This window comes from Tyto alba, unplaced genomic scaffold, assembly GCF_018691265.1.
Source record: "Tyto alba isolate M040663 unplaced genomic scaffold, T.alba_DEE_v4.0 Super-Scaffold_2, whole genome shotgun sequence".
Taxonomy (NCBI): Eukaryota; Metazoa; Chordata; class Aves; order Strigiformes; family Tytonidae; genus Tyto; species Tyto alba.
The window spans coordinates 65,274,255-65,296,930 of record NW_024881282.1 but is presented as its reverse complement, the minus strand read 5'-3'; the positions used below and the strand labels follow the sequence as shown (position 1 = coordinate 65,296,930).

The window sequence follows — 22,676 nt, the reverse complement described above, 5'->3', positions numbered from 1 at the left end:
CTTTATTGATAAAACTTATTCCTGGGCTGAAGATCAAAATAAAGTCAACACATCTTTCCAAAACAGGAAATAAAGGTTTCATCTGTCTTTCCAGAAGAAAGGGAAATAAAACTATAGTGTATATGTAGAGGTTAAAGTACAACGAAAATAGAGCTTTTGGAAAAAGAAAAAAAGTCTTCTGGAAGAAGTTCCCAAAACCTTCACTCTGCTGTCTTCTAGTTTCTTTTCTTCCTTCTTTCCTTCCTTTAATTCATAATTTTTTCTTGTATTTTTGCTTTATTTTACAGCTTGGAAGTTTTCATCTAGTCTTACCTAACTTTAAGTTGTCCATTTAACCTTCCTGGCAGCCATTGTTCCATATGCACTCCTTTCCAGATTTCTAATGTTTTAATTGCTCTGTTTAATCTGTTTTCATACACATTACCATGCAAAGGCCAACCAAGTGGGCAGGGCCCCTAACTTCACCTGCTTCCAGGGAAGGCTCATGTGTCACTGAAGAATTAATACAGGCAATGACTGAATGGTGGTTGCAGTGGTCAAAGCTGTCAGATCCTTTTTCCCAGGATCATCTTGGGAGCAGACCAAAAGTTTTTTAATGGCCAGATTAATTGCTCTGGCCCACTCTTAGTGGCTCTCTCTACCCAAGAGTAGGCAGACACCTATTTGTGGGCATGCATGGTGTCAGGTGAGCACAATAAGCTCAGTGCAATAGGAGTAAGCTTCTCAGCCCTGGTAAAAATGACAGCTAAGGGCAGGCTGTTGCCATCAAATTAACTCTCCAGGGAAAGCAAGCTGCCAGCGATGGGCTGAATGATGGATGAATTGTTCTCTGAGGCTGCATACAACACGGATCATTGCTTGAACATTCCCTTTTTCTTGTATCAAATTGAAGCTCCCCTTTTCACCTCTAAGTTTGTGCCTCAGCCCACATCTCAGATTTGATTTACCCATCACTGTCCTCATAGTCCCCGGGGTCTCATTTGGATTTCATAATTTACCTTTATTTTTATGGTTGTCTTTTCTCAGCATACTCCTCTTATATTGCCAATTCATCACTGCATAGGCTGAGCCATGTTACCATCAGCAAAGCAAACTCCTTCATATCTAAACCTCTTCTTTATTAATTGTCATACACTTACTTTCTCCTCGCTTGTCATTATTAATTTTGTCATCATTAGATTAAGGGTGAAGGAAGATCTTATCTATGCTGAATGCCAGGTAAATACAAACTAACACTTTAACATAACTGGGGGTTTTTAGCAAATAATGGAAATTCTATCAGTATTAATTCTGCCTACTATGAAGATATGCAATGAAAGGGAGATTAGAGTATTAATATGGAGAAATCACTTTCTGTATTCTCTGCCTAGTACATGTTTGCTGGTTTGATGTTAACTAATTGCTAAATCAAGCAGTGATGAAAGGGCTGCATATTAATTTATCCAGCAGTGCCTGGCTTACTGACAAGTGAATAGGCTCACTGCTCTTATACTGGCAGTATACTAGTTTATTTACATTAGGATTAAGTTTTTTATTCATTCACTAAAATGTATCTGGTCTCTTATGGACTCTCTATTAGCACTGGGAGGAAAGGAGATGGAAGAATATAACTGTAGGAAAAAAGGTTCTGTTGGTTTTACTGGTATCTTAATTTCTATTTTCATCTTTATAGCGCTTAGGAGGCTACATTGCTGTATGTAGAATAGGTAGTTCTCATTCAAGAACTCATAACTCCACACTTTGGCCATGTTTTGGAAACTTTCCTATGTTAAAGAAAGCAGATGCTCATATATACTTGGAACCAACACTCTTCTTCAAATTTAGTTTGCTATATGGTCATTTGCATTAGCAGTTAGCTTTTTCTAATTTCTTTCTGAACATCTGAGTCACTTAAATCTAAGAGTAGCTCTTGGATGCTAGTTCATACCCTAATGTTACCTTACTCTTACAAATTTACACAACAAATTATTATTGTATATTATTATACAACAAATTTTTCTTGTATAATATATATCAGAAATTGCCTAACAGATGTACATCAAAAATTCTATGGACACGGTTTAGAACAGAGTAGGAGAATTTCTTTTGATCAGGATTTCCATTAGTATGCCTTTTTTCCTGCCAGTATCATGTTAGACTTTTAAATTTTTTTTTATTTTTTTCCATAGGAAATGACAGCTTGTTTTTCTCTTCTGATTTTTCGTCTCCTTAAAACTAGGATATTCATCACAGCCATCATGGAATTCTGGCTTGAAGGAAGAAGGACAAATATCTTCTCTTCAGAGCAGCAAGCAGAACATCAATTTTATTTTCTAAAGTGAATGCAACCCAGTCAAGCACATGTTTCTTCATGACTAGAGCCTAGGGTGGATTCTTAAAATAGCAGTCATTATAGATATTTCATCAAAAAGAATTTAGAGTTGTTTTCTCCAATTAAAGTAGTTGTGAAATTTAGTGGATACTTATTTCCAAATATTGTCTCCCTGTAAAAGAACTTAAACTTACAGAACTTACATGCCATGACAGCCTGTCCGTTACCCCTTGCATGTTAAAACTCTTCCTGGCCATGGTTCTTACAAGTCCAAGGTTTTAAACTCCTCTTCAGATGTTCCCTCATAAAAACAGTTATTACCAAAGGTCATTTTGGTGAAAAACAGTGAAGTTCCTCTTTGATCTGTAATGCACAGATATATTCTGACCATATAGGCAGCACTGTGCCATGCTCAGGAGCAGTGAGTTTTGCTGTCAAATCTTGGTTTTGCATATTGTGCAAGGAGGCAGCATTGAATGCACTCATTATAAATGAAATGTCCTATTCCAATCAAATTACCTTTCAGCCTAAGAATACACATTTCTCTTTGGAAAACAATAAAGCTCCTTGGGGTTTTCCAGGTTACAATGGTCATTACAGCCTGAATATCACTGTCAGCACTCGCTTATTAACAACTATTATTATAATTTATTTGTAATATTGCCAGAACATTCACAGCACCCTAGCTGCACTGGGTCTGCACATTGTATAAATAGAATTTAAATTATAATCTCAGATATGGATGCTTGCCACAGGCAGTGAGTGACCATTACCCAGAATCTGCTTTGCAGGACTCCCTCCTCCCCTGTCATACAAGAACTCTCCTTGCCTCTGTAAGAACAGGATTTTCTAAAGGGAAATCTGGGTCACATCCACATGTGGGGGTGAGGAAGAGAAGGAGGGGAAGGGGAGTGCCAGAAGAGAGGAGGGGTTGTGGGTCACCCACAGAGGCAGGCCAAGGCAGTGTGGAAGTGCAGTGGTGTCTCTTCTTTCCCCAAACCCATCACGAATCCTCTTGCTGCATCACTTAACTTCTTGTAAGTGACAACAAGTGTATTTCTATAATTTGTTCATTACATATTTTCTAGAAGCATTACATACCTATATATCTAGAGATCACTGTGGTAATGATGCCAAGAAAGTTATATAAACAATTCCCGTTAAAAGCAAATATATAAAGACTCCTCATCTCTTGCTCTGAACATTTTTTTTCTCTGTTGTGATGAATGAACACCTCAAACTGCTCTGCAATGAACTCCACCTGGCTGCATTTTTTTTTAAAAAAAGAAGAAATTGGTAGCATTACCCTCTTCATTCTCCTCACTACATGGAAGAGAGTCATTAAAAACAACTGAAATTTAAAGCTTGGGGTTCAGTCACTACTTTTTATTTCTCTCTGGGTTTGGTGATGAGATGCCTGTAAAAGTCACAGCAGGAGTAATTTAACTCCCTTCCCCAGCCTCCTTTTCTAGTAGTTACAAATGGTGAGTAGTTGCAGACTGCAGCAGTTAAAAAAGATGAGATAAACAGAAGCTGCACAAGTGCCAAATGTGTCTCACTTGTGAACGTCCTCCTTTCTTCCTCCTCCCTACTTTCCTTCTTCATTCTCTCCTTCCTCTTTCTCAATTTTCCTCTCTTTTTTTGCTCTTCTTTTCCTCTATTTACTCTTTTCCTGTCTCTTAATCTCTCTGTGGAATTTCTATAAACTTTGGAATAAGGACTCTGGAAACTACCATTAACACTTTTCTTCTTGTCAGTCAGACTCACCACTTTTTTTTTCTTTTTTTTAACCCATAAGTCATCATTTACTGGAAGACAACAGAAGTCTGGAATGGTCCTTTTTTTTTTATTTTTAACATACGCTTCTTTTTAAGGAGAGGTTAAAAAGAAAGGTAGGATTTTATTCACTGCTTGCTTGTGCAATTTAAAGCTTTCGTCCATGTGAGTATTTGTCCTTAAGGTCACAATTTAAAAATCAGCATTTACTTCTGAATTATGAGTAACAGATGCAGAGCACCGCCTACCTGAAGTCAAAATTGCAGACAACAATAATGTATCAAGACACGGCAGCATGGTCACTGGCAGCAAACACTGAAGCATGAACAGTGACCCATGTCCCTTTTTATCTGGCAGTATGGAGGCCATAAGAGAGAAAAGCTGTACTGATTCATTCAGCACCAGGGACCGTCTAGACAAGTGTTGCAAGATCTCATGGAACAGAGGTGGCAGCTAATGGAAAACAGCTTCCAAGAGCCACCAGTCCTATACCCATGCTTACATGCCTGCCTTCATAGCAGGAAGCAGGATGATACATGAAGAAGAATGACAGAGGATATTATTATTACTATTACTATTATTATTATTATTGTCATCATCAAACATAATGTGTGGGCCCAAGCTATACTGACTGCTACACATGAAGAAAACCTAACTTTTTAGGATGTTATGGCTGTCCTAGCACACTTCTAGCTATACACAGCATATGAATATTAAATTATAGCAATTAGATAAAATAGCATCAGTGGTATCCCCATTCAGTATAACTGTTCCTTTTGTGATATGCTAAGAGCTTTGTTTTATACATCAAATGCCTATCAGCTTTTGCCACATTCCTCCATGTTGACTTTCAGGCTGGCACCATGAGGTAAGAGGCCTTGTTGCAGTCCATGGCTTCTGGTACCGCTGGGTCACACACAGGGTAAGAATTTCCATTTAGAACTATGATCAGAGAGGATCCGCCATAGGATAAATGCTCAGATCAGCTGGTTTTGACCCAAGTTGTCAGGTGTAAATGTACACACAGTCTCACCTAAGTGAAGCCATACCACATAAGGAAGGCTGTGCTCATGCTGAAAGGGCTGTATTGCCATCAGAAGCAGCATACCTCAGCCCCCTCACGTGCCAGTGCTCACACTGTGCTATCTGTGCACCCTACTACTTACGCAGTGCTTTTGCTCCTTAACTGACTTCAGCAAGTATGGGGATATTACCTCAGCTCTGCAGATGGCAAACAAGGTGAAAAGACATGGTCGAGTTGACACTGTCCGCCAGGTTCAGTTCCCAGGTCTCATGATTTTCAGTTTCCTATTGACTCATCAGAACACATTAGGTCTCCAGTTGAATGCCTCTCCTCAGCTGTAAGTGTTGCCTGGGGCTTATGTGGCATGCAGGGGGCTGCACCAGGGGCTCTACGTGATGGCAAACCAACCTGCCCACGCTCACACTTCAGGTCCCACGGAGGCTGCCGAGGCTACCTGCATAACTTCCTCGTGGCAGGATTCTGCCCTATGACATAAGACTCGGAGCTAACCATTTTTCTCTTGAAAGAGACTTAGAAACGCAAACATGCTCTTGTTCACACAGAACACCTTTGAGCAAAGCATTACTACCTCAACCTTACAGAGGAGGAACTGAGACAGCCCCATTCAATACCTCTTTGAAAACTCACACTTGCAAGAATAGCTAGAAAAGATGTGACAGATTGCTGCTTCACCAACTCAACTGATTTTTTTTTACTGACTAATATATGATTTCTTCTTAGCAGCTCCTCCCATCTTCTCTGTCCTATTAGCTTCTCTTTTCGCATTTCATTTTATTTCTAAATTCTCTAGGGCTGGTGTCATATTACTGCTGTGTTCATATAGTACCTTATGCAATGAAACCCTGGTCACTGACAAATGCACTTAGATGTCATTGATACATAAATAATAAATTATAGCAATTTCCTGATTATACAACATCTCCACACACATCAGTTTAACCTCAGATCCCACTTTTCTTTAAATATCTAACACTTGTAAAAGCCCAATTAGAGGATTAATCTGTCCACAGAATTAAGTATAATGTGTAATTTAAATGGCTATATTTCCCATAACTAGCTATATATTTCTCAAATGTTTGTAAAATTTCTGAAGTATACTGATATTGCATCAATAGGCATAGTACCAACATTTAATCCCTCAGGGGAAAGTTTATGGACAAGTAGTTACTTGGATGTAACTTTATTTTGTTATTATGATATAAAAGCATAACAATAATATTTGTTCCTTCAAGAAGAAACTTGAAGAGTAGTTTTCACTTACTCAAACATCTATTAGGGAGAATTTTTAAGCAATTAATCAAAGTAAATAAAACGTTTCTGATGATGCCTTCAACAGGTACACATTATTTGCACGTGACAGCCCTACAGTAGCTTAAAAATAGCTACACATCCTTAAAAACAGAGTCTTTCTATAATGTCTTTTTATTTTCTTAAAATACTACTTTCTTTCTTCTACCCATGAATAACTGGAAGTTATCTGAGGAAGTGTAGAAAGTTTACAAACAAAGACAACATTGCTTTACACCAAAGAATCTCTTAGATTTTAATCACCTCATGAAAAATTGTGTAAGTTAAGGAAACAGTTTGGTGGATGTCATCGCTGAACCCACAACCAGCACTAGTCAAGCAAAGAAAACAGCTTCACATATTTTGCTCTTGGAAAACACCGTGTCAAAATCAAGCTTCTAGACTGTAGTTAGTCAGGTACTTTACAAAATATTCCTATCCTTGAACAGAAAACAATAGGCTTTCAGACAAATTTTTATAATCTTTTTAAAATCTTACTTTTTTTTTTTTTTTTTTTTTTTTTAAGTCTTATTGAAGTATCTGTGTTGGAATGTAGGACAGGTCAGAATATTTTCATTAGGTTAATTTCTAGCACTGTATCAGAATGTAGCCTTGTAATTGTGTAGAAATTAAAAAGAAAAAAAAAAAGTGAAGGGGGCATGAAAGTAAAATTCTTCAATTAAGTTTTATCTTCAGACCATAAATACATGCAACTGCAGACTTCCTAGCACTTTCACAGGCACTTATGCAATACAGAAATACTGAAATGGCTTCAAATCGAGTTTTGGAAGGAGCAACAGGAAATCTTCCTCTGGCTGTCTGCCACACCAGTGTATTTAGCAGTTTGCCACTGCTCTGTCACTGTGTCTCTCCAGTTTAAGTCATGCATTTATTTCCTGCTCTGAAGTGATCAACGCTTTTCTATCTGACAGAACACAGTAATTGCCAATTTCAAAGGTTTTTAGGAAGTTGCTTCATAGATTTAAAATCATTAGCAACAGCCTTAGTGCTCATCCAGTGAGTTCTATCTCCTAAGTGTTACACAAGTGTTAATTAATTATAGGTTTGACTAAGCCTTTAAGGTTTTGGCTGTATTGGAAGTGGTGTAATATGCTCCACCTCAGCTGAAAGCCTTGGAGATATGGTGCTTTAGGGAGGCTTAGTGACTCACCAGGGAAATGAATCTGTTGTCTCTATGCCATCTCAAGCAGCTGATTTGCTACAAAAAGGAGCACATGATGTATTTTCCTCCAGGACACTGCAGCTGTTGCTCACTCGGTTGCCATACCTGCCATGGCAGAAAATCTCCTGCTATTTCAAGAGGAGTGGTGTAAATGCCTAAGTTTCCTACACAGACTAATGACAGAGCTACACAGTTTTCTTTTCTGGGAGAGAGGTAATACACTTTTGTGCCTAACTGGTTCAGTTTCTGCAACATAAAAAAATAGGAACTGGTCCAAGATTGAAAGATGTACAGACTTCATGGATCCAGGGTAAGTAGGCAGCTATTCAGAGATGCCCAGAAGACCTAGATAAGCATCAGACAGATCCAGCCAGGAGATACAGTAGCATTCTTCAGCAGGTTTCAAAACTACAGGAGACAACAGAAATCCTTGTGTTTCTTACATTAGATAGCAGCTAGATAATAGACAGAAATAATCAAACTGACAGGGACTGGAACCCCATGTCTCACTCCTTTCACTGAGTGACACAACCCAGCATGGTCTAACTGCTGACCCAAGGCTTTAATCCAGCCTACAGAACGTATTTCCCAGCCTGTCTCCTATCCTCTGTTGCAGACAGAGTGGCCTTCCAGCAGTACAGGCTGCCTCTGCAGCCAAATGCCTTCATCCACATTTGCATCCATCCAAGCAGAGAGATGCACTATGGCAGCCACAGAGACACCAATGTGGGGGGTCATGGTGGGGGGGCATGGGGGGAGTCACAGCAGAAGTAGGAGACCAGGGATTTGCTGCTGCTTTTGGGGCACTGTACGGGGAGCACAGTCAAGAAAGGAGGGAGAAAATCTGGTCTGGCACCTGGAAATGCTGCACTGGACCACCTTATCTTGTACACTAGACCAGAGCGTTAGGTTTATCTCTTTCAAACTTTTCCACTGTTCCCATCTTCAGCCTGGGTATAGATCAGCACTGTTGCCCATCCTCAGCATCTGAGCTCCGTCACCCTGTGGATAATACTGCTCTTCACAGCTGTGGTTCAAGCCCCCTTACATGGAAAAGGTTTAGGACTGCCATCTTTTTCTTTAGCAAATGTTGTAAATGATTATGAGAAGTCTCCAGTATGAATATCTTACGGCTCTTTTAGGAGTATCAACTATTCTGAATTCCAAGACATTTTTTATCAGATCTAGCCATCTAAACAAAATATTTCTGCATAGTTTTTCCCAGTATGTGGCTCTAAGAAGCACTTCCCAGTTTGTTACTTTTTTATACTTCCTTATCTACGCTCATCTTTATTTTACCAGTCAGGCTTGCCTGGTGCCAGCACTCGTCATGCTGGCTGCTATGAATCCTGGTCTAGGTGCCTATAACTCTCATGGTCCTGTACACGACAAGCAGGATGCCTAACCCAGCATTCTGGGTTCGACTGCAAGGTGACTAAACCCCTTTGATTTAACTGTAAAGCTACTCTGAGTGTGTCAGATTTCCTGTTGCTTTCAAGTGCACAGCAGATTTCAGGGGACCAGAGTTTCATAAGCTTAGAAAAGCCCTTGTACATCCAAGGAACTCTTTAACTAATGAATAAAAACCCCTCAATAATTATAATTTCTCCATTAAAACCTGGATTACAGTTTTATTCAAATGCACTGGTTCCAATTGTGACAGAATGTATAGATCATATTAGAAAAAGCTGATTAATTCATGTTACCTTATTCACCAAAAACATGAGTACACTTTCTGGTTGCTCCATGTATATTTTCTTCTATTTCACTCAACTGCATGTAAACTGAAACTATCTATTATGCATCACCACATTATTAGCTTCACCTGATTTAGCTGAACTTGTCTTCTTCCATTCATGAGGGCAACAGGGGTATTTTTAATCTGCTCTAAATTACACTTGCAATTTGCTTTAATACGATTAATCTCTTTTCCTACTGTAAACATTTAAATAGTTGCAAAAGCTAATAAAATAATTTAAGATGTGCACATTTTCCTAGTGAACAGTATATATACAGCCACTACTCAGACAAATGTTTAGCAGATTTTGTGTCACAGTCTTATCACCTCACACAAAAAGGTTGGAATTTCCCATACAGACAGCAAAGACTACTATCCCACAGAAACGTATTTTCTCTGCTGATTCACGTGTTACAAATCCCACAGTGGATAGCACAAACCAGAAAAGACTAAAAAACACTCAGATTAAAGGATTGATTCCCGTAATCTTTTTATATGGAAAAGATCAGGTTTGAGACCATCTAAGGAACCTGAAGGTACACAAATCCATGGGACCTGATGAGATGCATCTGTGGGTCCTGAAGGAACTGGCAGATGAGTTGCTAAGCCACTACCATGGGAAATCATGGGAGCCCAGTGAACTTTCTTCTGACTGGAAAAGGGGAAGCATAACCCTCATTTTTAAAAAGGGAAAAAAATAAGACCCGGGGAACTACAGGCCAGTCAGTCTTACCTATGTGCTCGGCAAGATCACGGAGCGGATCTTCCTAGAAACTACACTAGGGCACATGGAAAATAAGGAGGTGACTGGTGAAGCCAACATGGCTTCACTATGGGCAAATCATGCCTGACAAATTTGGTGGCCTTCCACAATGGGGTTACAGTGTTGGTAGGTAAGAGAAGAGCAACTGACATCATGTACCTGGACGTGTGCAAAGCATTTGACACTGTCCCACATGACATTCTTGTCTCTAAATTGGAGAGACATGGATTTGATGGGTGGACCACTCGGTGGGTAAGGAAGTGGCTGGGTGGTTGCACTCAAACAGTTGCGGTCAACAGCTCCACGTCCGAGTGAAGAGCAGTGATGAGTGCTGTTCATCAGGGGTCGGTGCTGGGACCAGCGCTGTTTAACATCTTTGTTGGTGACACAGACAGTGGGACTGAGTGCACCCTCATCAAGTTTTCCCAACACCAAGCTGTGTGGTGCAGTTAACACGCTGGAGGGAAGGGATGTCATGCAGAGGGACCATGACAGGCTTGAGAGGTGGGCCCACAAAAATCTCAGGAAGTTCAGCAAGGCCAACTGCAAGGTCCTGCACATGGGTTGAAGCAATCCCAAGCACAAATACAGGCTGGGTGATGAGTGGATTGAGAGCAACCCTGTGAAGAAGGACTTGGGAGTATTAGTGGATGGAAAACCACCTTTGAGCTAGCAACGTGCACTTGCAGCCCAGAAATTCAACTGTGTCCTGGGCTGCAAGAAGACAAGTGTGGCCAGCAGGTTGAGGGAGGGGATTCTCCCCCTCCACTCCACTCTTGTAAGACCCCACCTGAAGTACTGTGTCTAGCTCTGGGACCCCCGACATAAGGACATGGACCTGTTGGAGCAGTTCCAGAGGTGGCCACGAAGATGGATCAGGGGGCTGGAGCACCTCCCTCATGAGGGCAGGCTGAGAGAGTTGGGGTTGTTCATCCTGGAGAAGAGAAGGCTCCGGGGAGACCATATAGCGGCCTTCCAGTGCTTAAAGGGGGCCTACAGGAAAGATGGTAAGGGACCTTTCTTCAGGGAGTGTAGTGATAGGATGAGAGGTAACAGTTTTAAACTGAGAGATGATAGAGTTAGATTAGATATAAGGAATAAATTCTTTCCTGTGAGGGTGGTGAGGCACTGGCACAGATTGCCCAGAGAAGCTGTGGCTGCCCCCTCCCTGGAAGGGTTCAAGGCCAGGCTGGACGGGGCTTGGAGCAACCTGGTCTAGTGGAAGGTGTCCCTGCCCATGGCAGGGCGGTTGGAACTGCATGATCTTTAAGGTCCCTTCCAACCCAAACCACTGTATGTTTCTATGATTTTTCACTAATGGATTAAAAGAATAATTTCTACTCTAAGTGTTCCTAAATGACTTCTGTTGAATGTGCTACTGAGTTGACCTCTACTCAAATATATATATGTTAAATGCAGAAATCTGTTTGCTTGATCTCATCAAGAGATACCAAATACTAAACTTTTGACTCTGTGATTAGACAACTGTGCAGAAAATAAAACTCATGGAGAAAAAAAATAAGGGATTTACATATTTTATCCACTGTTTGCTTAGTTCTAATATATATTATATTGATTAATGCTTTTGGGGTTTTTTTACCATACAGATAAAGCAGTAAAGAAAAGATGAAACCCTTTTTCTTCATCCCAAATAAAGAAAGGGATAAAATTAGTGATAATACAAAATACAGGAAGAAACAATGAACAGGATTTGTATCAGATATGTAAGAAATACACATTAAAAGAGGGGCAGAAACCTATCGAGGGGGACCCTTACAAAGTTGCAGGAGTAATTTTATATTAGTAGACTAAAACTCAAGTGCCTATGTCTTTGAAGAAATGTGCACGTGGTGAGGAGAGTTCAAGGGGCTGTCAGGCAGTCCAAACCATTTATATGGGAATGTGAAAGGAAGACATGGAGAGGATTAATGAGAAATGGGGGATGAGCCTGAGAATACTCTCAGAACTCAGCTAGTGTAAAATCTGACACTGAAATATATTGAACTAAAATTTCCTATAGTTATATCATGTCAGAAAGTGAGAGCACTGACGGTTCTCAAAGATCTTTTAATGGCTAGTATTTTAACAAAACTCCTAGTCATACAACCAGATGAGATTTCAAATACTTTTCTTTAAAGGAGGTTTCTTACCTTGTGCTTGTACAATTAATCTTATTTACAATAGTGAACTGTCAACAGACTCAAAATACAGTAATTAAATCCCAAATGTATATTATAAAGTCTCCTGGCTCCATATTAGACTGTATTTCTTTTCCTGGATAGATTTATGATGTTTTACTACTTGGCACCATTTGAAATGCTTAGTGGTACTGGAGATGCTAAGTGACCACTTACTCCCCAGTACCTCAGCTTACAAATGTATCAATCGGTCATGAGGAATGATTGTTTTATGTTGTTTCAGTGGTGGGCAGCAGGCAGCTTCAGTCCACTCGCTTTTCTTATTCAGCACAACAGAAACTGTACCATGGTACCCACTGACAGAAAGAGACTCCTAGATCATCGATGGAGTTCTTTTCCATTGCAAGAGACACAGGATCTTATAAAAAATAAGGTATTCTATTCTTAAAAAAACAGGTTGGCTTTTTGCTCCAGTTTATATCCATTTGGTTTTGTGTCAGCGCTATCCTAAAACATAAATAGCTCTTCTGGATCTTTTTCTCCTTGATGCTCATCCAGGATATATTCACGTACAGTTTAACTGAAATGAGCCAGAAGTAGCTCTACTATGTATCTACAGTAATACATTTGTTTTAACACAAACCTAAATTGCATTAAACAACAACAACAACAAAAAAGAAAAACAAAACAAAACCAAAACACCAATCCCAACAAAACAAAACAAAAAAATCCCCAAAGAGAACTTGGCTCCTTGGGATTTTTCTGCAACATTGCAAGATACATGAAATGCAAAGCTACTGTCTAAAAATCAAAAATTACAAAGAAGTAGGCACAAACCATACAGGGCTCACTCTAAACTCTTTGTAGATGATGGGTGAGTGCACCGTGTAACATGAAATATCCCACACACCTAACAGCAATGCTTCAAGGGGCTGGCAGAAGGCTCCTTAGTCTCCTAGGAAGTCCCAGCCTACCAAATGTGTTTATTATACTTACACACACCCATCAGAATAAGGGTTACAAGAGGAAATGATAGAAACAACTGACATACACTTGGAACAAAATGATCTTTCAAAACAAGTAGAAACAGATGAAAAACAGTTGGTCAGTTTGGGGATGGAGCTAGAAGACAAACTGCTTGGAGTAATATTAGGTCACTTCTATAAAGCCAGATGTTACTCTAATCATTAGCTATTTAGTCTGAGCAAACAGATGTTTTTCTTTTTGGGAACTTCTGCTGAAATCATGGAGTTCAGCACATAAGGCAACTGAAGAATCAAGTCTTTTTTTAAACACTGATTTTAAAGGCATCATTTTTTCTCAAAATACTTCCTTTAGCTTTCAAAAAGCTTTCAGTCTCTTCAATATAATCTGCCCCTGCAGAACACAGATTTTGCTTTTCCAAGACTTTGACAACTTTGAAAAATAGCATTACATTTGGAAAACTATGTTTTGAAGAATTATGACATAAACCAGTCTAAATCTGAATGAAGTCACTAAATCTTTCCATTTACTTACGGAAAAATTTGAATTTGTCCTAGATAGCTTCTAAAAAAACTAAGAAAACCTGTCCCAATTAAAGAACATGTAATGATTTCCAAGGAAGTTTTAAATGAGTCAGGAGTTCTCTGCCAAATTCTGTTAGGGCATTTACAGAAACATGTATCTTCATTCACTAAGATACACTTGATTTCATTTATTTTTATGCAGCATCCTTTATCTACAGCATTTTGAGACCAATTTTGTAACACGATTTCAATATAGTCAAGTACTCTAAATGTCTCTTATTTCACCCTTTCTGATGTTATTGTTTAATCAACTCTTCACTCCTTTTACTGTTACCCTATCTCAGCAAACAGATAAATAAGGCAGTGAAGATGGATACCTCTTCAAATGCTACCTGCTTTATATTTCAGTCTTCAGGTAATCCAGTATCTAGCAGAAACCTTTCAGCAATGAGGATGACAATTCAAAGTACTAACAGATACATTGCTCCTGCAAACTCTTAGTGAAATCTCTCGCTAGTCAGGTGAGCGGTCCTGATACCTCCATACAGAAATGTACATTGCTGAATGTTATTTGCAAAGTAGGATCTCTAATATTTCAATATTACACAGAGACTTTTCTACAGTCTATAAGTTTAGTGAAACATAAAGGGTGGTAGGAAAAGAATACGTTACCTTGGGTGCCTAACTGGATGCTATAAAAATCTAGAGAAGTAAATACTGCTTTTTATGCACCAAGTAGCCAAGCCACGTGTAGCCCATCTTTTAGCTGCTGAAGCTGAAGGTGTAGTAAAAATGATGGATTCAGGAGCCCTGACTTAAACAAAAGCCCAGATACAAGATGGTATTTTGCTGAATCACCCACCTATTAGGCACCAGGAGAAGGCTCCAGGGCCCTGAAGTCCAAGCTCCTACACTGCCTTTAGGTGAACTAGGGAGCTGCGTGCAATAACAATCAACTGGCTTGCCCAAACGGCATTCAGCTGCCCAGGACAGCTGATGTAAAATGCTGAGTTGGTGGAAACACATCTGAGCTCTGCCCACCTTTGGGAGGTTGGGTTCTTCAGAAGTGCAGCCTAGAATCCCCTTCTGGGAGTAAGTATCTGCAGCTTTCAGAGAAACGAGCAAAACCTACTCATTTTAGAGCACAGAGCAAATGCAGTGCTAGTGATTTATGCGTTGTATCCAGCAAATAGATAATGAAATACTGAGGAGAAGCAGGAATAAGAACTCTTATTTCCTCTCTTGCTGTACTATCCTACCAATTCAGAGTCCCACTTCCAAAATCCTGAAGCAGATGCTTAAGGAACAGTAAGAAAAAGGCAAATTTATGTGATATGCTTGAAAATTTCCTTCCAAACTCTCCCAGGATCTATTTCCAGCTCCAAAAATTCCTGAAATGGATATGGTTTCCATCCTCTTAGCAACCCTGAGTAGGTTTCTCTTTCAAGAGTTTATCTAGTATCCCCTCAAAACATTTTGCTCTCAGAGCAACCTGAAGTGGAGTTTCACAAGTCTATCACCTGTTGCAGGAAGAACGATCTTTTTATTTTAATAATTTTTAAATCTATCTCCTACTCCCTTCGTTTGCTATCCCCTTGCTCTTGTATTGGAAGAGTCAGTGAAGAACCCATTCCCATCACTTTTGAGTTTATGATGCTCTACAAAACAAACTTTTAAGTTGTCTCTGCTCTTGACAGGGAATCCTGTCTTATTCAGCCATCCCTGAAACAGATACCCTGTTGCCATTCTGTTATTTTTTCAGTCTGATGTGCTCTGTCTGAGGGGAACATAAGTATACACAATATTTATGATGCAGGTTAGCTATAATTTTATACGGTGGCATAATGATGTTATTTGTTCTCTTCCCTAGCCCTTCGCTGTAACTGACACACCCCCACCCCATTTTTTTTTTTTTTTTTTTTTAAGGAAAAATGCTTTGGCTTAAAAAGTACGAAGAATCTACTCATTTGACAAAACCTAATGTCTGGAGACAGATTTAGGTTCAAATACCTTTAGCTCTGAACAAGTCTTCCCTCTACACTGTCCCTCCTTGATAAAACACTTCAATCACTGGCTCACAACATGAGAAGGTGGCACAGCCATCGCCTTGTCCTTTGTCTTAAACTGAAGTAGTGACAGCAGTCCACAGGACTTTTACCAGAACAAGAACTTCTGAAATTTTCTAACTCAAAAAATAGCTCCTAGACTTTTTGATTAGTAATGAAAAATACTGATTTCTAGGGTGAAATATAGCTACTTCTGGTGGATCAAAGAATACCTAAGTCCAAGAGTGGACAAGAAGTAGAAGGCAATAGGGGCTTCTGGGAGGCATGCCTCATCTGGAATAATCCATGACATGTACACAGTGCCCATTTTTCTTAAAGTCCACTATTTCACCTCAACCAGACAGTGCCACAATATCAGCCAGCAATGCAAAATAAGTAAAATAAACCCTCACCTCCTTTCTAAAATCACCAGTTATTTCCACCTGAGCCTCAAGACTGAACTGACCAACTTCAGTAATTTGTATTCAACAAGCAACCTGCACCATACCTTCCTACAAAAGTACTCTGCTGCCAACAGTTCCTCAACAACCTGCTGGAGCCAAGTTTCATTTGCAGTCCCAGCCTCTTTGAAAAATTTGCTATCTTTCATTTAGCAGATTTTGTTTATTTAATACTGTAAGTCCTTTTCTTTACGTTGATTTATCTTTCTAATGCAGAAGCCTTGACATGTATTCAAAAAGGTAACTTTTGTCTTTATGGGAAAAGAAGCTTACTGAATAGCCAAAGGATGTCTCATACAGGAAAGCCACATAAATGGTGCACGAAGCTGTGAGAATTGAGCTGTTAAATGGGAGCGGGGGGCTCCGGAACTGCTGCAGACTTCCAGGCCCTACAGGGAATACTGAGAAGCACAGCATGTTTGAAGAGGAATTGAAATTGTCAGTGAAAGACCAGAATCTGTTCACCCTTAAATTTCTAATTAGAGAACTCATAGTGGGAAATGACCATTTAAATGATGAGCACAGAAAATGAAGGAAATCGCCTTCCTTAAGAAATGGGCAAGTGCCTACATTCATAAATTAACATTCAGATTTACAATCCAGATTGTAATTGTAATGGTTTCAAATTACAACCTTCCTTTTATACATATTTATTTTTTCTCCAGGAGCTCAGATAGAAGAGTACACTTAGAGAGGAATTAATGCCAAATACAGCTTTGAAAACTATCCTTATACATCGTATTGATTCAACATTGGAAACTACAGCTTTAACTATTTTAGATATGTCCTACATACTAGTGTGCTGAATAAATATTAGGTTACACTGACATTAACTTTTAAAACATCATTCATTTCTGCACAACTTTTCACACCTGCCCATATTTGAACCTAACATAAATTCATACTGTATATTTAGACTTTGGTACATATCAATCTCTACAATACAAAAATGCACAACACATAGATTGTTATAATGTAGATGGTTAAAATAGATGGTTCTAACAGTCCTAAAATTCTTTTTTACGTTTTAGCTCTTATGTTTTAGATATTACAGGATCTGATCCCATAGCCCTTTAACAGTCTAAGGACTTACTGAATCTAAACAGGCAGACATGAGAACGAACAGAAAGTGTGACTGGATTTAGAAAGCTGAGCCAATGCTGTCCTTCAGATTCTCATTATTATTAGTTGGTAAGCTGTCCAGTAAAGAGCACAGAGAAGCTGCTTTTCTTGTTGGTAGTGAGATGTATGCTGCCTGCTAGATTGGAAATACAGTCCCAATGTCAGTGATATAATAAAAGTTAGAATATTTAGGGAAATGTTACTACTTTTGTGTGAATAAATCATGGTATTGGGATGCCAGAAACAAACCAAAAATAAGAGAGATATCTTTTCTAGATAATGAAAAACTAAAGTGAGACACAAGTAAATAAACAATTCATAGTTTCATTAGCTACATTCTGAAAGGCAAACCCCTGGTTTGAGGTCAGGCAGTGATAGCAAGGTGAAGATGAGCTAATTTTGGAGGGACTTTTTACTATATTTGGGGAAATTACCCATATGTTTTGCTAGTGAGAGCAGAGAATATTTTTTAAAGTATGCCTAATTATTTACACCTCTTTGATTCAAATTTAGCCACAAATATAATGTAATTTGTTAAAACATATTCCTTTTTTCTATTAACATTTTCTTACCTACACAGATTCATAAATGATCTACTTATTGAAAAGACTCCAGATATTTTTTCCATAAGCACAATGAGACAAAAGCTACAAAAAGGGCACACCCCACTGACTTTCAGGAGGTTATATGGAACATATCAATAAGCCAGGGCAGAATTTCAAGAATATCTTCAGCCTGAGATATATACAGCCTGAAGATTATAGATTCCTATATTTCTCATTTAAAATAAAAATGTAAAAAAGCAAGTGAATTGTCCACAGAGGTTTTTTTCCTTTAATTTTAGTAACCAAAAGAACTTGATAGGAAATCTCTATTCTAAGTAAACAGTAGTGTCCACAAATAATCACACAGGACTTCTCATGTGCCCTTACTTGTGACTGAATAGCATCTCACTCCACAAGTAGTTCCACTGAACTTCACTGAATGGCATTCACTGAGAATACTCAGATAATACCCTGCTCCATAAATAATTACATCAGTACTTGGCTTCAGTAACACTGTGGAGGAAGGTGCTATTCATATCTCAGCAGGGATATTAGAATCAAGCCCCTAAGCATTTCTTCAGTAACACAGAGAACAAACTGTCACTGTCTTGTCATTTCCAAAAGAACTTTTTGCCTTTGTCTGCCTTAATAGGTTTTTCTTCAGTGAAGTTGATTTGTCCTTCTTGTCTTTTCTGAACACATATGAGACCGAGATTTTCCTGATCAATCTCCCAGAGGTCACAGCAAAATTCCCAGTTTCATCAGAAAGGACCTCCTGTAGAGCTCTGTATGTGACCAGCTGAGAACTCAGCACCATTTTTTTGAAACTACAAGGAAATGAGGCCGGGTTCTACATGCTGCCTAGCCTCGAACTCGTAAATGTAGTCTCCAGAACACAAAGGCAGACGCCCATGCTCTTCAGCAATGTCCCATTCACCAAGCCCTAGGTCTGGCTTCTTCTGTACCAGAAATACCTAATGGCAAGAGCCAGCCTGTCTGACCCAGTCCTCCTTTCTCATCAAGCACTAAAAGCCATACACTTGTAGTATGCAATAATTTATTTTTTTATGAAAAAAAAAAAAAAACAAACAAACAAACAAAAAAAAACCAAACCAAAACAAAAGGAAATAATGTCAAAATTTTGACAAAATATTTACTCCTATGAACCAACACTATCAGATGAGAACGTGTTTAGTTATGGAGAGATACTCAAAGAGGAACATATTCAAATGAAAACTGATTAAATCAGTCTAAATAACCTGTGCAGGGTATTCACTTATGGGAACAATCATGTCATTGAACACACTGAGCAGTCTAGCTCATGAGTCTTCAGAATGAGCCACCATTGAGACCGAATCATCCATCACATCTAGAAAGGGTGTCCCCTTCAGGTCAGGTTAGAAAACAATAGTGTATCAGGCTAGAGAAAAAACAAAAAAAAGTAGCCACAGTTATGTTATACCTCATGTGTAGGTAAAAAACCCATCCTGACAGATCTGTTAAATTCATGAATATAACACACACATGCACACCATGTATTTGAATATTACATTATACAAAGCCACATTATCTCTAAAAAGACATGAGATTAAGATATTAACAACAACAACAACAAAAGTATGTTTCATTAAAAAGATACGTTTATGTCTTAAATTGCTTGCAATGTAGTAGGATCATCTGAACACTGAAGTTAGTCTCCAAAATTTAACTTGTATTACATTATGACCATATCATGGTATACTCGATCTGCACTCACACATTTTCATATACCTCCACCCTATACGCAAACACCTGCTAATTTTGTCCTTTAAATAGTCTTGGGAGTACATCTGATTTTATGAAAAAGGTTGGCAACATAAGAAAGATGTTAGAAAAACTTATCAAAAGTTTTATGACAGGACATTCTTTGCCAAACTAGTATAGCAGAGAGTAAGTAGAGTAAGTACCCTGTTTTTAGAAATAGGTTAGTTTAGAAGTGACATTAAAATGCTAATAATGCCCTACAAAAATCATAAATTTTAAGCAAAGGTCAGTTACATTCATCATACCCACAGCTGAATTATTCCACTATACTTTCAGAAAGGAGGTAAAAATAATTTTTCACGTGACAAGATTTTAAAAAGTAGTTTCCTCTAACTAACAGAGCCTGGTACGAAACTGTTCTCACTCCGAGTAACCTAACACTGATCTTTGTTTATAGAGCTTCATGGTTTCAGAAGCAGCACCACCTATTGGGTGAAAAATGTAGGTTAGTGCCTACTTTATCACGAGAGACCTATTGTAAAACTGGTTTTGTACATAATGAGCTGAAGCTCCCAAGTTCCACATGCTTAAATACAAGCAAAAAAAACTAGTATTTTCTAGTGGTCTGTTTGACAGAAGCTTATAAGTTCAAAATGGTTATTCAATATAATACGAAACCCACCACTTACGCTTCTAATATTTATTTGACGAAGTATTTAAGACAGCACTTTTAACAGCACCAACTGACTCTCGCTAGTTACAACAGTAACACCGAGTAAGAGCACTGCACGCTTCTGAGGATGCACTCCAGTGCACAGATCTGAATGAGGTGAAAATTAATTTGGTTATGTAAGTAGTCCCACTAAAATCTCTATATGAATCGAATCCATATTCTGTATGCAGGGTCCCACGTGAACCAACGACTTATATTTCGCTTTTCCAGGCAGCAGTTATACCTGAGGGCAACCCCTGACGCTGCCCATTCTCGGAGAACGAGTGTTTTTTTTTTCACTGAAATTTTTCACCCATCCCCCGGTTCCCTTCGAGGCATTTCATGCGAGAGGCTAAAGTAAAATTTCGCATCCCACGTCCACAGGGAAGCTCGTTGTCATTACTGCTTGGCAGGCATTTTCTCTCTGCCGCCTGTCACCGCCGCACACCCACTCCCCCGCGGGTGCGGGCCGCCCGCCGGGGCCAGACCCCTGCGGAGGGCTCCGCGGGGCGCGGAGAGCCACGCGAAACGCCGCTGTGGGAGCAGAGGCAGGGTGGGCTGGCGAGCCCCCCACACCCCGCGGAGCAACCTGCCTGTGCCGGGGGTGGCGTGGGGGGCACCGCGCATCCGCGGAGCCCGGCAGCAGGAGGCTGCGGTGAAAACGGGTAGGAGAAACGTTCACCCCACCACCACCACCCGTGGTGTTGACAGCGTGTTTCCACGGTGTGGAACAGCCGGTGACTGCACCTGCAGCTCTAAGCAAAAGGGATCCGTAGGGAGGAAACCCCACCGGGGAGAAAAGTTGGTCCGAAACCCGGAGATGAATTCATGCAAATATCACTCACCCACTCGGAGGATGCAGACGAGCTGGATGCAGGCAACCAGGCGCCCGAGAATGAGCATGTCCAAATCGTCCTCTGCCTCCTCCCGCCTGCCTGTCCGCCTGCCTCTCAGCCTCCTGCCTGCCTGCCTCCGCGCCCAGCTGCACCTCTCCCCACTCGGGAGCCGGCTCCGCGCCGCGGCCGCGCCCGGCGGCCGCCCCCACGCCGCGGGCGGGCGGGATCAGCTGCTGGCGGGGCCGCGGCTCAGCGCATGGCGGGGGCTCGCGGGGGGCCGCCCTCCGCGCCGCGCACTCCCAACGCCGAGGGCGCGGATGCCTGCGGAGGAGTGCGCGGGGTGTGGGGGTGTGTGTGTGTGTGTGTGCGCACCGCGGGTGCGCTTGGTGTGGATGTCTGTCTGTCTGTCTGTGTGTGAGTGCGGGGGGGGGGGGAGGGGGGGGAGGGAAGGCGGAGACCGCGCGCTACTGGGCGGGCGCGCACGTGTGCGCGCGTGTGAATGTGTCGTCTGCGTGCGGGTGTGTGAGTGTGTGCGGGGGGGGGGGGGGGGGCGGAGGCGTGGGCGAGCGGGAGGGGGCAGACACCCTCACCCCTCTTTCCCCAATAGGCAGGAGGGGGAAGCGGGGGGATTCACGTCGCCGTGGACAGAGCGTGGACCCGGGCCCGAGGACCCCGCCGCCACGCCGGCGTGGGGGGGGAGAGCGGCTCCGCGCGGGGATGAGCGCCACACACACATATACACACACACCACCGGCGTGCGAATAAAAGTTTATTTAGGCGCGGAGGGGGGGATGTGGGGTTTTGGGGGTCTCGGAGGGCAGCGAGGTGAGGGGCCGGTCGGTCGGTGCGGAACCGGGCGGCCCTTCGGGGGTCCCGCGGGGCGCGGGGGCGGAGGAGCCCCGTGGGCGGGGATCGCCCCGGGGCCGCTCCCCGCCCTAACTGCACCCGCCCGGTTTTGCCGGCGCTGGCTGCCGAGGGTGACCGGGAAAATAACCGCGGGGAGCTCGGCGGGGCTGGTCCCCGCTCCCGGCCCCTACATCGGGGGCGTTTGCGGCTGCTCCCCGGGCTGGGGAGGGGGGGGGGGGGGGGGTGGGATACGTGTCCGCGGGGAAGTGGCGGGGGGGAGCGGGGGAAGGGGGCTGGAGAGGCGGAATAGTATCAGCCGCCTTAGAAGTGGGTCAGGGCGCAGGCGCTGGCACCGTTTCTTTGGGAAGACATAAAACCCACCCAAACGAGAAATGAAAAATTAAGGGAAACAAACAGCGGGTCCCCCGTGGTGGGGGAAGTGCGAGGCGGGGGCGGCTGTGCCGGCGGGGACCGGGCTGGGCAGGGGGGACCCGCGCGGCGGGGCGACACGCGTGGACCCGGAGGAGATCCCCGGCCGGGACACCCAGCGCTGTGCGGCACCCCGACCCGGAGGGAGCCTTCCCCACAGCCTTCCCGTGCTGAGCAGAGCCCTCTTA

General features: G+C 41.6%; 1 protein-coding gene across 6 annotated transcripts in view; it reads right to left on the bottom strand.

Moving 5' to 3' along the window:
- The window catches only part of PTPRZ1 (protein tyrosine phosphatase receptor type Z1), a 141,725-nt gene extending 120,109 nt beyond the window's left edge, over positions 1-21,616 (bottom strand). For all 6 annotated transcript variants that reach the window (XM_033011481.2, XM_033011484.2, XM_033011483.2 and 3 more), the window contains exon 1: positions 21,223-21,616. In XM_033011481.2, the coding sequence (XP_032867372.1) occupies positions 21,223-21,280 (58 nt within the window). In that variant the 5' untranslated portion in view covers positions 21,281-21,616. The remainder of the gene's footprint in view (positions 1-21,222) is intronic.
- Between the last annotated feature and the right edge of the window lie 1,060 nt (positions 21,617-22,676).